Here is a 17,433-nt window from a genome sequence, read left to right on the forward strand (position 1 = left end):
AAGGATAAAGGGCTCAACGTAATAATACCAGGGGCTACCTGTAACTGGATGAAAGACAGTTTCACTCCTTGAATCCTGATCTATGCCCCTTTTCAGCAGGAAGTAGCTGGAGTCGTCCCTGTCACTCAAGAGTGAGGAATGATGAAAAGTCAGGCTGCCATGGAGACCAAACAGCTACTGTGTTGTTGCTAAATGAAGCTTTGCCATGTCTACTCACTTTGAAACATCTGTCCTACTGCTCCAGCCTGGCACTGTTGATGTCCCTCTGTCCCTGTTGCCTCAGGAACCGTCTCCCTCTTGTGAGCCATAACTTAAGGTCAAATTCACAATCACTTCGAGGCTGGGTCTTTGGAGAGGATCTCTTCTGCTGATACCTTCACTTGATGACTCACCTCTTTACCAAGTCACTGGGGAACTACTAAATGTTTTCTTTTATAGGTATATTAACCTCATGTGGCCATTTATATTACTGCTGTGACATAGGTATGCAAGCCAACTAACTCTCAACATCTTGCTCTTGGGCCATCATGGAAGAATGTCATGTAAAGACTGCACGGGCCATAAACATGTTGCGGGTAAAGCATACCAATGCTGACAATACTGACTCCAGGTTGGACCCTCCATCCTGTTCACGTCCAGGCCATCACCTCCCTCAGGGCTACATGTCCCGGGCCCCCTGGAGGTTTAGGTATGCCCTGACCAGAATATGGGAAGGTTTGTTGTGATCTTCCCTAAAGTTGTTTAGGTAACTAGTAGAGGTAATGTACTTTCCTCCCCGATCATTTGGAGTACATGTGGTGCCACAGGGTCTGTTAAGTGTTAAACCCTGTGACCTCACCACAGTGCCCTCTGCACATCCCTTCACACTCTATAAAATCTGTGGACTGAGGTCTAGACTTTGTGAAGAACAGCTGTGCAGCTACTTGGATCATCACCTGCCCAATCCCCTGGGGTCAGTAAGTTACCCTGAATAAAACTCTGTGTAAACTGTATGGAGTCACCTGTTTTGTTTTCTAATCTCAAAGTGCCTTCTCAGTTTAGGGGATACTTTATTGTGCATCCTCCACCTTCCAACACTCTCTTTTCCTTGTTTCTTACAAAAAGAGAAGCAAGTCCTCCTGATTCTATAGGATGGCCCCGAAATCTGTAAATCTAACCATACATAAGTGGTTGACTGACATTACAATTGTTGGTATGTTCCATGTTCTGTCCCTACTTAGAAATACACAGTTAATGTGTGCTGCTTTATCAGCACTGAGTAAGCCAGAGTCTTAACCACAGCCCACAAGTAATGGTGGGGGTGGGGGAGGAGGGTGGAGAGTGCGCAGTCTTGATCTGCTCAGAGTGCAACCTGCTCCACATAGTCACACTGTATCGTTCGGTTACAAAAATTATTGTTCAACTGGTTCCTTGTATCTCTGGTATAAGGGCTCTGACGGGAGACACTTCAGGTGGCTTCCCCCTAGCCTATCAAGTGGAGGCACTGATTGGTTACAGTAAGTGGTAAAATACATCAAACAGTTGCCTCTTCCCAGATTTTAGGACCATATTTATATCCTTAAGTCTTTCAAACCCATACTCTCTTATCATTTTTCTCTTGGACAACTGCAACAGTCTCTTAGCTGGTCTCCGTGTCTACAGTCTCACCTTCCTTAAGCCATCAGCTAATGCTACCAAGTGTGGTTTCTTGAACTGTGTGTCTGATTATGTCCCGGAGATCACAGATTCGTACTACTCTCTCCAGAGTGCACCAAGTTTCGGAGTTGGGGGGCACACTGAAAGGATGAAGTGCTAAGTCTGCTTAAGCAAACAGAAAAAGGTTAAAAAACAAAAACCTAGTAGACAGGAGGAAATAAGCAAAATGGTCATCCTGAGTTGTCCCCCAAGCTGTCTTTGCCCTCCTCTCTCCAACTGCACACAATGTCCTTCCCCTAAAATAAACCTTACTCCAATTATATAGTACTTACAATTCTCTGACCGAAGCAGTCTATTTTATATCTACTATCCATTTGTTTATGCCACACCTTTTCCCTTGAATACTACCATCACAAAGAACCTTTCTCCTATTAAGTTGTTCTCAAAAAAGGTCCTAATATCAAATTCACTACTCTTTCAGTATAACTTACTTTGTTTCTGGCAAATTTTAACACTTCATTGGATTTACCTGGCTTACATTTGTATCTTTACTAGAGATTACAGTTTCTTCAAACAGGGATCTTGGTTTTTTGTTTTGTTTTGTTTTTTTAATCCCAAGTCCCTTATGTACAAAATAGGCACAAAAGTGGGTGTAGGTGTTTGGAGTAAGCTGTACATTCTAGACCTGCTTGATTCCTTAACTTGTTCAGGATCCCTTGAGAAAGTGAACACTTGGGTACTTTGCCCAAGAAAACTGAAAGGAAATTTCCCAGAGGGGAGGAGGGAGGGTCATGAAATTCCTTAAGAGCAACAAGGAATCCCTAGGGATTCCACTCACCCTCGTTTTAGAACCCTTGCTTTCGAGACAAAGTAGTCTTTAGTAGTATTAACGTACATATGCCCCCTCCCTCAGACCCTCCACTCTTGCAACTCCAAGAGTCTCCAAGTTTCTATTGAATATATTAACTTAAATGCACCACAAAGTTTTTTTTTTCACTCCAATTAAGACTTAATAAACTGCTCTTAAAAACAAAACAGAAATATTGCTTCTCTCATCCGTGATCAGGCCCACGAGAACCCAAGGAAAATACCAGGGCCAAAATAAAAACCAGAAACTTCGTCATGGTTTACAAACAAAAGACTGTACTAATATGTACAATTTTCTACAGAATGAGAGACAATATGTTGAAGTAATGCATTCGAAACTCCCACTGTCAAATGGGAAAACACAGAACTGGCTTACCGGGTCTCCAGAGCCCTGATCTATTCTTACCCATAGACGCCAGTTCTTTTTTTTTTTTAATTTTTATTTTTTAACGTTTATTTATTTTTGAGACAGAGACACAGCATGCACGGGGGAGGGGCAGAGAGAGAGGGAGACACAGAATCGGAAGCAAGCTCCAGGCTCTGAGCCATCAGCCCAGAGCCCGATGCGGGGCTCGAACTCGCGGACCGCGAGATCGTGACCTGAGCCGAAGTCGGACGCTTAACCGACTGAGCCACCCAGGCGCCCCCATACACGCCAGTTCTAAAACAAGCTTCCCCACCGGCTCCGCCCGCACAATTCACTTCACCTTCACGCTTCCCTTCTTGTCCATGAAACGGTAAGAACAGATCCCGACTAGGGACACACTGGAAATTTCAGCTAGTTGGAAACTCCATAACATCTCGAGTATAAGCTCGAGGTGGCCGGCGCGTTCTCTCCCATTCACCCCTTTTCTGCGACGCCATCAGCACGTCCACCAGCAACGCCCCCCCTCCCCGCGCCTAAAAGAAAGGGGGGCAAGCTACGTTATGGCGTTATCCGCTCCGCGGAGGAAAACACGGAGAGACTGATACCTCTCGGAGTAGCGCAGGAGTTCCGCATCGAGCTGTTCTCGGATACCGGTGCGTTTCCTGTTAAGGTAGCGCGGCGAAAGCGCGATGTGTCTTCGGTGCGGCCCCGCCACCAGGCAGGAGTAGCGGCTATTCACCAGCGCACACGCGGCAGCGTAGGTTGGCAGCTCTAGGCAGGGCAGGACGCCGGCCGGTCCCGCCACTGGTCCCTCAGAGGCCGCCTTCGGCGGCGGAGCCTCTGAACAACCCGCAGCCATGCGGCCTGTCAGGTTTCCCGCGGCGCGCGCCGCTGACGCAGGCAAAACCGCCTATCTCCGGACGCCGGGTTTTTCCGTCATCCGCCAGCTGGCACGCCCCTAGGAAATTTCTCTCCTTCAGATGCATTACGCACTTCTGACCAGCAGAGGGCAACCGCTCTTTCGACTGGGTAGCTAGGAGCCTGAGCGAATTGGAACGTGCTCCAAGGCAGGGCTGGCAAACCTACGTTTTCACGAACGTCCTCGGTAGAGTTAGTATGTAGGTATAACAGGGATTCACGCTTTGATAATTTCCCGTAGTAACGTGGTTTGGTAAATTTTACAAGCGTGGACAGTACAGTAACAAATGTTAATATATTTAGGGAGTATATTTTCTGCAGGAAACTCAATCCTAAAAAGCAGCCCAGATGCCTCAAATACAATACATCTGAAAATAAAACCATCATCTCTCTCATCCCGCTTCTCTCTTCATTCTGTAATAACTAACTCAGGAAATCTTACCACCATTTTCCAAATGGCTCAGTCCAGCTGTCAACCTTGGAGCCTCTCTTGTACCCTCAAATATCAGATCAGCCCCAAGGCTTGTGGGGTCCAAAGAGGAAACATCAGTCTATTGGGATACTTCTCTCCGCTCTCGCTTCCAAAACTACAGAAGTGCCTGTGGATGGTCAAGAGGACACTCAGAGCACCTTCTCCGAAACGAAAATGTAACCATGACTTGTCCCCATGCATGCCCCATTTTTCTAAGGATAATACAGATTCCTTAACATGGCTCTTAAGTTACTTATAAGACCATATTAGGATCTGCTGTCAGCCCAGGAGTTAGATTTATCACACTTCCCATTTTACATTATCTGCTAGTCACCACCCATATTCATTCACTTTTAGCTTGCTCCCTCTCTTTTTCTCGGTTTCTGCTACCTGGTGGGAATACAGTAGTTTCTCTCATATGGGAAAACTCTAGCTTAGATTCTGCATTCTGTTCCTCTGCAGTTTACTACCACCTTACCTCTCCCTGCCCCCCACATAAGGATTAGTTAGGTCCCCCATCTTTGTAAATTACTACCTTCAAGCACTTGTTTTTATGTTAATTTTATGTCAGTTGCCTGTTGGCCTTCCTTCAAAGACTCCAAGCTCACTAAGGCATGAACCATGATAACTGTCTTCTTCACCACTGCAACTCCCCTATGACTCAAAATAGCCAAAGCGTAGGAAATAAATATGGGGTAGTTTTATAACCCTTTGCATGCTCGTAAGACATTTGCTTGTTTGATTTTGAAAATTGTTTTCTAGGGGCGCCTGGATGGCTCAGTCCATTGAGCGTCCAACTTCGGCTCAGGTCATGATCTCGCGGCTCATGGGTTCCAGCCCCACATCGTGCTCTGTGCTGACAGCTCAGAGCCTGGAGCCTGCTTCTGATTCTGCGTCTCCCTCTCTCTCTGCCCCAACCCACTTGCATTCTGTCTCTGTCTCTCTCAAAAATATTTAAAAAAATAAAAAAAATTGTTTTCTACTTTTTAGTTTTTTTTTTTTTTTAAGTCCTGTCTTGATTGTTGGTTGCTATCCACAATCTGCATGATTTGAAAGAGGGAGAAGGTGATCTAGCCTACACAAAAATGTTCACCATTATGGCGTTACTTTAGCAAATCCACCTGTTTCACCTACCATGCAGGGAGGAAGGAAGCAAGTACAATGAGATTCCCCGCACCTATCTCCCATCTCACACAAATCCACAAACTTTGTTTGATCAAGGGCCTATAGATAGACTGTACCTTTGTCTTTTGGTCTAAAATTTGATCAAAGTGACATGGGAAGTCAGGCATTGGTGTTCCCTGTTTCATGAAAAGCCCTGTCAAGTCAAAGTCATCAAACATGTGCTAAGAAAACCCCTTTTCTATAAGGAGAAGAGAGAAGGTTAGATGTGACTTTGACTCTATGTCCACTGACCCCAAAGAAAAAGAGAAAAATGTCCCTGCAACTATCTTTTTTTACCATTGACCTCTTCTTCTCTAACACGCACACACACTCTATATTATGTTAGTTTCTATTCCTCAAAATCAGTGAATCCCTGGAGCAATATAAATGTGCAATAATTGGTAGTTTGCTGAAATAAATTACAAACTAATTTGTGGCATATGCTCTGATTTTTATAGAAAATATGCACATTTATATGATTAGAAAAGAATCTGGATGTATAAATTCTGTGTTAGTTATCTGGAGGGTGAATTGCTTTTTAAAATTGTGTGAATTTTCACATATTATTGTAATGAGTGTGCATTGTTTTATATCTTTAAAAAGTAGAAAATCAAGCAAGGGTTCCCATTGTTGATGATTTTGGTTGTTACAAGATATACTCAATTTTTAAACAGTTTAACATAGTGCAACGCAAGGAGCCTTGGGTGATAGAGTTACACTGAGTCTGAGTCCTGGCTCTGCCGCTTACTAGATGTGTGGCATTGGGCAAGTTCTTTCTTTTTTTTAATAAAAAATCTGAAATTGTTAGAGTAGACTTTACTGAAGAAATGGAATTAGTAAGTTTGAACTATGTGTAAAGGTTTACATAAGGTAGTTTCATATAAAGGGCAATTCAGATAAAAATGCCTTTGCATCAGTTGGCTTTTGCTGCATAACAAACCATCCTCAAATTGGGTGGCTTTAATAACAATCACTAATTCAGTTCAACATTCTGTGAGTAGAAATTTGGGCTGGGCTCAGCTGGACTCACTCAAGCGTCTGTAGTCAGCAGTGGGTGGTCCATGTGTCTCATCCTCCAACAGGCTAGAGTAGCCTTGTTTGCCTGGCAGCTGTGTACTTTTTGGAGCAAGAGAGAGTGAAGGAGTGCACCAGAGAAAACATGGCCTCTTGCACAATGCAGTCCAATGCATGAAATACTTATGATCTCAAGTACTTTGTCCTTTGCCTAAGAAAGGATCCAGGGCTACTTCTATCGTATACCAGGTGTGCACGGGAAGTCCCTAAAAGTGCCCCGCTTGTCATACAGTAATAACAGTCCTGACAAGAAGAGTTTCATCTCCCTTATGCATTGATTTTATCAAATTATTAGCAGAAACGATGATTTCATCAACATCACCATGATCATCATCACCACAGCTAAACTTTATGACAAAACTGCCGGGCACTGTGGTAAGTGCCTTAAACTAATCACCAACACAGGATCTTTATGCACTTATTACCATTATTAACTATTTTTACAGATGAGGAGACTACAATCTAGGAAAGATTTTAAAATGTTGGCCCCATGAAGGTTGCAATCCTGTCTGTATTGTTAAAAGCTGAAGGCCTACTGCCTAGCACATATTTCTTGAGTGAGCAAATGAATGAGTTTTCCAAGGATACACAGCTGCTAATCAAGGAAGCTAACCCAGGCATGACTCATTCCAGGCAAAGCTCATGCTTTGAATCCCTAAAAATCCTCACTTTTCCTATACACAGGGCCAAAGATGATAAAGGAAGAAATCTTAAGAGTCAAGAAAATGGTGGCTGATTTTAGTTAGCCTCTGCCTAAAAACAAACGGTAAAGTGGGAATCAGATCAAACTGGTAAATAATACCTTTTTAACAGGCTTGGCAAGATGTCAAAGAAGCACCACTTTGGGCCAAAGTGTGAGTGCTAGCCGTCTTGCAGAAATTCAGACAATGTGGCACAGCGGGTAGGAAGGGTAGGAACCGGGTGCAAGAGTCTGCTGGTTTGGGTCTCAGTCCTGCCTCATTCACCCTGGACAACATGTCTACTCTTTTTAAACTTCAACTTCCCAGTCTGCAGTGTAGGAGTATAATGATAGGGAGAAGCTGCAAGGAGTAAATGAGATAATGACAGTGTGATACTGAACATGGTGACTGGCCTATAGTAAGTGCTTAATAATATAGGCATGTTGGAGTCCATGAGCGACACTTCAGGTATAATATGACTGGTGCAGCCTGATTAAGGCTGTAAAGCTGACTTTGTGAACAGGAGCTATGACTTCTTTGGATGAAGAGTGAGGCAGAGCCCTGGATCTAAGAGGAAAATTCATGTAACAGTATGAATAAACTGGGGAATAACTTTGTCCCATCTCCATGAATGAATTTTGTTTGTTTTGCTTTGGTGTTTCAGCTAGCATGATTAGTTTCAGCTCCTCATCAATGTACTTACCCCTTTAAACAATTTATATACATAAACATTTGATTCAGCTTAAAACAGAGTTCAAGATAATATCCTCTTAAAATATTTTACTGATAAAATTCACTGTAGATACGAACTATGTTTACTGAGATACCAATCTGCAATTTCCTTTGTCAGTAGGAAGAATAAAATAGCTTCAAACGTACTGTCTGAAATAAAAATGTGTTTTGGGAAATAAGTTTTTAGTTGTTAAATAAATTGAAAACTACAGTACTTTGGGGGAAAATGCATGTTTAAAATTTGCCTAATGAGTTTTGGAAATGAAACAAACCTAAGTCTGAACCTATACTAATAGATCAATTAGCTGTTGGTTGATGTCCAATTAGCTATTCTTGTAATTCACAAAATGTGTCAGCAGATGGCATATGTGAGCTTTAAATTTGTAAAGTTTCGCATTAGCCCAAAGTACTGCAGGAATGGCAAGAATCAAGGCAAATATCTATTGGTGGCTTGTTTTTAACCTACAATCCTTAAAAAAGGAACTGGCATAAATTTTTAACTCTGAAAGCTCTTCCTATTTGCTTATTAGATTGCTTAACTGACGGATTGTGCACTGTGCTTACACTGAGGGAAAAAAAGAAGACATTGTATTTTATTGAATTTGTTAGATTTTATATTTTGCAAACTATAGCTATTGCTGAAAATACATAGAAATGAAGTAATTCAGATGTGTCTGTCTGTAAGTTAAGACACAACTGCTTTAATAATGTTTTGTTTTATTGGTAGTGAAACCATACCCCAGAGGATTAATGAGGTTGAAACTAGCAGTTTAAAGCTTGTTTTTCAGAGAACTAATTTCCCCTAACAAGCTATTGTGTTTTTTCAGATGCTACTAACAAATTCATTAGCTGTCTCTGCAGAAACCTGGACCCAAGGTCAACTGATATGGCTCCTTACCATGATATAAGGAGTCCAAGTCCCCATCCAGTTGATAGCGGCTCTCGGCTCTTGGAGCATGCCCATAGTCCTTTCTCCTTGTCCTAAAACAATCTCCTGACATCAGGGGCTGAATCCTGCCTCCTTGCTGTCAAGTCTCCACCCCAAAGTGAACATGGGATATACGTTACATATATGTCTGCTCAGTGCACATACCCCATCTTTCTTCATGAATAGTCATAAGTTTTCCTGCCCTTTTCATCAATATGTAATCTCAATCCCCATGATTATAAAAACCTCGCTCTTTTCCCCTTCAGGTAGGAAGGTAATTGAGGCAAAACAGTATTTATAATAAAATTATCACAGTGATAAACAATTTTTGCATAACTTCTCTTATTTACAAGAGAAATAAGATTTGAGACTTGTCCTCTGGTCTCCTGGTTTGGCTGCCTCTTGAATAAACCCTTTCCTTGCTACACACCTGATGTCTCAGTGATTGGCATTGCTGTGCATCCATCAGGAAGATGGATTTGGGTTTGGTTCCAATGGCCCTGCCTGTCATCAGCATCACCTGATATATGGTTGGAAATACAAATTCTTAGGCCTCACCTTAGGCTTACTGAATTAGAGCTCTGGGGATGTAGCTCAGTAATCTGTTTACCAGGCCCTACAGGTGATTGTAATACCTGCTGAAGTTTAAGAACCAGTGCCTTGAACAAAATTTGAATTATGGGAGAGACTCTGGACTGATCATTTTTATTCAGATATAATTGACACAAATGCAGTAATAATTAACAATGTAGTTGATTATTTCTTTCATGTGAATTAGTGTTCACACACAGTAAAGTTTGCAAAATAAGGAACATAAAATAGTACACAATTTGCATAGACTCAGAGACATAGAATGCTGTTGCTTAATTGTCACACATTTCCTATACTGAATGAAAATTTGTTTATGTTCCCTACTAGACTGTACTAAAAGGGATAAATTATGGTAAATTGTGTGTTGGAACTTACCTAAGCTAACAAAATTAAGTCAAAATATGATTATTTCCAAGGAGTAGAGAACAATCTTCAGGAAGGAAGGAAAATAATTACCTATAAAGGGAATTTGTATTAACACGTGTGCATGTTCCGTGCTCTCTCAGGCATAGTTAATTCCCTGCAATTTTGTTACTGCAATAATAGTCGCAACTATTTAATTTAACAACAAACAGGATTGCCTGGGTGGTTCAGTCGGTTAAGCAGCCCACTTTGGCTCAGGTCATGATCTCGTGGTTCACGAGTTTGAGCCCAGCATTGAGCTATGTGCTGACAGTGCAGAGCCTGGAGCCTGCTTCAGATCTTGTGTTTCCGTCTCTCTCTGCCCTCCCCTGCTCCCACTCTGTCTCCCTCTCTCTTTCTCTCTCTCAAAATTAAATTAATTAATTAGTTACAAATATACACAGGCCACGTTTTCATTTGTAAATAAGAGAAGTTATGCAAAAATTGTTTATCACTGTGATAATTTTATTATAAATACTGTTTTGCCTCAATTACCTTCCTACCTGAAAGTTTTTTTTATTAATTTTTGCGTTAATTCAGAATTTCTCAATGAACACATAAACTTCTGGTTCCCATGAAGAGGCAGTGTTTATTCAACTTCCGCAGTCTAAACACAACCTGTCTTCTTGTCCATAGGCATAAACACAATTTTTACAGTTTTAATAAATGGATTATTTGTAAATCACATTAGATTCTCACTCTCTAACAATGGAATTATTTGTGTCTTTCTCCCTTGTGTGGTAACCACATACAATAATGTTCAAACATCCTCCCTGATCTTTATGCTTGGATTTTGCCTCTTGGCTGTAGTTGAGATTCTCTGATTATTACCTAAGAATATGTATTATATTTGTGTATTATAATTCAATAGGTAGATCTAGATATATACATATATAATTTAAAATATGGACTTTGATAAAAATCATACTAATTTTCAGCTCTACTTACCTGAGGTTGCAAGTATCTATCTAGGTATCAATTATTAACAGGAAGACAACTACATACCATTTGGATGAGATTCTAGTTAAAAAGGATTGGTTTAAACAGTAAAATGAGATTATACTTTCTAGCTCCATCCATGTTGTTGCAAATAACAAGATTTCATTCTTTTTTATGGTTGAATAATATCCCACTATATATATATAGTGTATGTGTGTGTATATATATATATATATATTTCATAACTTCTTTATCCAATCATCTATTTTTTACAGATATTTATTTTTAGATTTTTTTTAGATATTTATTTATTCTTGAGAGAGAGATCACAAGCAGGGCAGGGGCAGAGAGAGAGGGAGACACAGTATGTGAAGCAGGCTCTAGGCTCTGAGCTGTCAGCATAGAGCCCGATGCAGGGCTCAAACCCACAAGAGGTGAAATCATGACCTGAGCCAAAGTCGGAAGCTTAACTGACCTAGCCACCTAGGCACCCCTATCCATTCATCTATTGATACATACTTGGGTTGCTTCCATCATTTGGCTATTGTAAATAATACTTCTATAAACATGGGATTCATGTATCCCTTTGAATTAGTGTTTTTGTATTTTTTGGGTAAATACCCAATAGCACAATTAAATTAACTCCAAGATTCACACTGAAAGGGGCATTTCTGGCTGAGAAGGACCAGTGACTAATGAAAGCAACCCTTGTGTCTCACTTGCCCTTGATTCCTGCTGTCATGCACCATATCAGTGCTAGAGTCACACCTACAGTGTTAGTTCCTTGAATGAAACCTCTTCTTCCAATCTTCTTTGGCACAAGGGAATAGGTTAAGCTAGAGATTTAAAAGAAGAAAAAGATACTGCAAGAAAAGAACATATCTGATATACGACGGCAAAATTTTGTTCAGTACAAAATTAATTTTCTCTGGGGCTTACTGACTTAATCCCCCGATGAAACCCAGGAAAGGAATAATTTTGCCTCAGTTTCTCACTTCTAGCTCCCCGCCTGTCTCCAATGATCTCAAACATTTTCCAACCTTTGTATATTCAAGGTATGGAGAGCTCACGTTTTCTGTTTACTTATCTGGGATCCTTCTTTTGAATTCCATTTCCTACTGGAGCACATGTCTGTTTACCAGGTGACTAGCATTTTTGTTGAAGCTGCTTCTGTCACCACTAGCTGCTGCTGGCTGGATTTCGCTAGCTGATTCAGAAGTAGGGAGTCCTGTTAAACAAACCTGGGTGCCTTGAGTAAAGTGAGTAGCTTTCGTAGTCAGACTTGACAACTACAGAGATAAGGTTTCAGGTCCAAGTACAGGAACTAAACACTGAAATCAAAGCACTGTCACAAAACCAGAAATTTGGATCTGAAATCAAAAGAAGCAGAACAAATAAAGGGCAGTGGATCCCAGGGGTTGGAGTTGTGGTTTGTTTTATGGACTTAAGGGTGTACAAATTGCATTATTTGGTTGAATAGCTTTAAGATTCATGGGTACAACCACAAATGGCCTTATCTTTCAGGTGAAATATAAATGTCTTACCGCTTTATCCATATTTCATATTAAATAAGTTATATTAATATGATAGAGGAATATTCACATTTATAGACAATGTACATTATATAGCACTTGACCAAAGGCTACCTTTCACCTGCTGCACTACCATCCTTTCTTTTGATAGATAGCAATAGGCTAATATCACAACGATTTATGATGACTTAAAAAATATCCTCTCCAACAGTTTTTTTTAATTATAAAAGAACTAGAGCCTTTTAAAATTAAATTAAATTTAAAAATGTGTTTTGTCTCAGAGATTTGATGCAGAAGTTATTGATAAAATAAATAGAAAAGACACAGAAGTCCAGATCTCAAAAGACTTTTTAGATAGTATTGAGGGGGAGTGAACATCTAGACAGCGTAGGGCCCTTAGAGTGTATTTATATGAATAAAACTGAGTGTTACCTCCTTCCTTGGCTGGTTTACAATTAGGGACAGAGCAAGGGATGATAGAGCCCTCCACAAAGGAATCTGCCGCTTTTCTTTCCAGAGCAATGATCTTGGAGAGCCCAAGGGACATCTTCCAGTCCTCCATCGGGATGCTGTGAAATGGCATTTGAGGACCTCTATCTTAGTGAGTAGGTGAGGACAAATATCTCGATTAATTAATACAAGGAGAAGTCATGAGTCCTGATTCCTTGAGGCTAATCAAACACTTGATGCACATTTGACAAGATCTTAGGATTTTCTGTGGAGCTTCAGACAACTTCTAGAGTCTCTCTGGCAATTTTCAGTAACAAAATACATAATGGTTTTTGGGGTGGGGCTTGTAATGTATTGTGTGGCTAAGAGAGTAGAGCCCTTGGGTGTTAATGAAGAAAAAACTCTGAAATCAAAAGTCACTAGTTGATGTGAAGGAAAGTAAAGATGGATCCTAGTTGTTAAAGACTTCCAGTTAAATGAAGGCTATATGCCTATAACTAGTTAATGTAGATAATATCAAACTATTAAAATTTTAAATACATTTGTTCAGATCTATGGTTTGACTTTTTACAATATGTTCCTGTATATTTACATTCCTGGTAAAAAACCTTTTGTATTCAGTAAATAATTTTCCTGGAAAAAAGAGGAAAAAAACCCCTTTTGTATAATTTTACTAGGCATCCACATTTCCAGAAATTTCTGAATTGGTTTCCTCTGCTCTGAGTAACTCACAACCTGTGATTTATGGTTTTGGAATAACTGAATTTCTTGGCTGTCATATACTTTGAATTAAAAAATATTACATATGTTTCCAGAAAATGATTTAAGGGAGACAAGAGTGAAGTGATGCCAAGTTCTGAAACTTTATTTGGAAACTGTGTTCTAACCAAATGGTACTTAAGATGCTCTCTCTGAATTTCTAGAACGTGTTTGCTATATCATCTTTGAAAATGTAGACTTGGACATACGGTTTCTGAACATGCCACTTTTGAGCCAAGTCAGTAAAAAAGTGGAGGGCAGCATATTTTTCTCACCTTCCCAAGCATAAGAAATGCAGAATTTTTCATTGACGCATGGTAATAGGCTGAATAAATTTCTTCAAAAATGGGAGTTACGCATCTCATTTTACCTGTTAAACATAAAATATTTAGTTATTTAGTGGAATCTTTCATGAACAGATTTAAACATGAAATCTCTATAGCAACTTTTAGACTTTATAATGGGTTTGGCCTACTATATATGTGTGTGTGTGTGTGTATACTGTATATATACTGTATATATATATATGTGTGTACACACACACATACATACATATATATATACTGTATATATATATGGCAGTTTTTTTCAGTCCATGGATTTAACTGGTCCATCAACTTCAAATTCCATGGAGACTTTACTGATTCTTTTCACACATTTTATTATGATAATTGGCTGACTGAGGGTTGGGGACAGTTCCCCTCTGTGTGCTTTTTTTTTTTTTTTAATTTTTTTTTTTTAACGTTTATTTATTTTTGAGACAGAGAGAGACAGAGCATGAACAGGGGAGGGGCAGAGAGAGAGGGAGACACAGAATCAGAAGGAGGCTCCGGGCTCTGAGCCATCAGCCCAGAGCCCAACACGGGGCTCGAACTCACGGACCGTGAGATCGTGACCTGAGCTGAAGTCGGATGCCTAACCAACTGAGCCACCCAGGCGCCCCTTTTTTTTTCTTTCTTTTTTTTTTTAATTTTTTTTTTAACGTTTATTTATTTTTGAGACAGAGCCTCTGTGTGCTTTTGATTAGCATTGTCCAATAGAACTTTCTGAGAAATATTCTATAACTGTTGTTCATATGTGGCTATTCAAGCACTTTGAATGTGGTTAGTTCAACTGAGAAACTGAACATTTAATTTTTTTTGATTAATTTATACATATATTTAATCACACGTGCTTAGATTAGTGGCTACTCTATTAGATAATATAGGTAGAGCTTAGAACAGTGAACTTATGATCCTGAGCAATTCAAGTCTACATTTGTAAGTAGCATTAACATTGGCTGCTCTGGATTGTATTAAAGGGTTTTCCTCACTGGTTCTAAATTAGGGGGCAATATTACCTGCCAAAGAGGCGAAAATTTGTTAGGACATTTTTGGTTATTACAACTGACATTTAGTGGATGGGGACCAGAGATGCTTAATGACCTGAAATGCATAGGACAGTCTGTACAATGAATTACTGTCTACCCCAAATACCAGTAGCAACCTTTTGACAAACACAGGTCAGCAGAGTTCTCTGAATATTATGGTTTCATTTGTGAGATCCCCTACAACTTCAGTCCTATTTATAGCTAAATCTGTCTCTTATAATGTGTATCTTATTAACTCCTGCCTCCTCCAGACCTCACTTTCTTAGGTGCATCTTGTCCTGTATCTTCAACCACTCCCTCTCTATATTTCAACAGACTTCAGTGTCTCCTATCTCATAAAATAGCTTTTCTGAATACCGTATCCACTACTGGGACTCTTGCTGCCTCTTCGTGCACAGCATCCTGTCCCCTGCCAATCTCAGAACCTATTGGGAGAAACTACTTTTTCATGATGAAAAGAAAGTTCACACCATATGTAGTTTCAAAGCACACCATTTTATTACATAGACATATCCATAGAGTCATCATACCATGTTCCACTTCTAAACGATTGTATATATATGTGTGTATGTGTGTTTATACATAGATGCACATATATGTTTAAAATTTTCCGGAGTCCACTTTTATTCTTTTATGCTTCTAATAACTGCATCTTTTTGTAGCTAGTCTCTATAGCACACCACCACACTAGTTTCACATATTTTTTTCCTAACTTACTTTCTCCCAAGGGTAGGCTCATACTAAAACTGTAATGCAGTCACTTAAAATGTTCTAGTTCATAGCTCAATTTATTGTGAAAATTAAATTTTCAGGTACTTGAACAATGTCTTCCTAACTTCCCCTGTTTAATTCAGAAAGAATCGCTATAAATCACAAATAAATCCCTCTAAATAACTGAGCCCTGAAAATACTGGGTTAAAATAACTACATTTAAAGACATATCTATACTTGGTTATATACACTGTAGACTATGTGGATAATTGTAATGATAGCATCTCTTCGTAACTCTATATCAAAGCAATGAGATGCTTACTTTTGTCCTTTGATGGGTGATTTCATAGATTATTTCAAAAGGCATTAAAACATCTTACTGGTGTATTATAACTCTGTATTATACAAACACGTCTACAAAGAAATGCCACCTAAAATTAGAGTCAGTGGTTATTCCTTCAGTACAAAACTACATCCTTGTGTAAATTCAGTAGAGCCAGATATATACAAAATATCTGCATTGTATAGTTTATATTTTCAGTGACAATGATTATGCCTGTTTGTGGCATCAATAGAACAGTGATAATGTTGATTCACTATTGAGGTTGCATTTATGGGCAACTTTTGTAATGTGCTGGATAAAGAAGTTATTCATATGAGTTAGAAGACTTCAAACACTACACCAACCATAGTTCAGTTATTTCTTTTGATTATATACAGCCAGAATTTTCTTATGAGTTGACTTAAATGGGGCAGGTGATGATCATGTTGCTCTAAAACTAAAATACCTTCATATTTCCATTAACTGGAATTATTATTTTGTTATAATTAAAACCCATATTTTGTTTCTAAATTATAACATGTTCTCATCCTGAACATTAAAGGTTGAATTTACCTATGGCTCAATAAGTAACTCATAAAAATGACTTGAAAACTGACTAGCTTTGGGGAAAAAATAAAAGTATACAATACAGTGAGAATATTACATTTTTAAAATCTATTACCAGAGGTTTTATTCTCATAAATATGTCAAAGACTATGCTATTTTCTTGCCTATTCATTTTGTCATAGATTTCTATTTTAACATTCCATTATGGAAGATTTAAATCTAGTTATATAAATGTAGGCCTATTTCCTTCTACAAAGAACTCTTTCAGGTTCTTTGAATAAAAGTATTTTTAAAAATGGTCTGTATTGTTTCATGTAAATTATAAAGTTAAAAGAAACTAAATTAAGTTCTACCAAAGCTAATTATAACTTTACCTTTTGGGCATACATCATCGGGGCTGTAAGGTATTGAAATATAAGTATCATGAATAATCACAAGTCATTATGTTTATATTTATAAGTGTGGAAGTATGTGATTTAAAGTTGTTATGTTTATAAATCAGTATTTATCACTGTTATTACATAAATACCCTAATAGTAAAATAGCCAAATAAGTAATCTATCTTTATACTACCCTATTCAGATATCTCAACTCCATAAATGTCAGTCACAATGAAATTTACACAGAGCAGACATAATAAAAAGAATAAAAATGAACAAATTTAATAGAAATCAAATGTGTGATTTTGTGGGCATAGAAAAGCCTTGAAAAATTGCTTTCCCATATCTTTGGGGATAGAATCTTGATAATATCCCAACAGTATTATAATTTCTTTTTGACTACCTATTTACATTCATGAATGCTATAAATATATGCTGTATATATTTTCTATATTTACAGTATATGTACACACACACACACACTTTATTTTATTCTTAGGCTCATTCATGAACATGCAGATCAATCTGCACGGTGTAATGAAAGCATATTTATTTTCCTTAAATGATGTTCATT

At 38.8% G+C, this 17,433-nt stretch overlaps 1 protein-coding gene across 1 annotated transcript in view; it reads right to left on the reverse strand.

The window, feature by feature from the left end:
- The window catches only part of POLR1F (RNA polymerase I subunit F), a 30,659-nt gene extending 26,885 nt beyond the window's left edge, over window positions 1-3,774 (reverse strand). Inside the window, exon 1 of the mRNA XM_060632665.3 lies at window positions 3,475-3,774. Coding sequence (XP_060488648.1) covers window positions 3,475-3,728 — 254 coding nt within the window. The 5' untranslated portion in view covers window positions 3,729-3,774. The remainder of the gene's footprint in view (window positions 1-3,474) is intronic.
- Window positions 3,775-17,433: the final 13,659 nt, after the last annotated feature.

Source organism: Panthera onca, chromosome A2, assembly GCF_046562875.1.
Source record: "Panthera onca isolate mPanOnc1 chromosome A2, mPanOnc1 haplotype 2, whole genome shotgun sequence".
Classification (NCBI taxonomy): Eukaryota; Metazoa; Chordata; class Mammalia; order Carnivora; family Felidae; genus Panthera; species Panthera onca.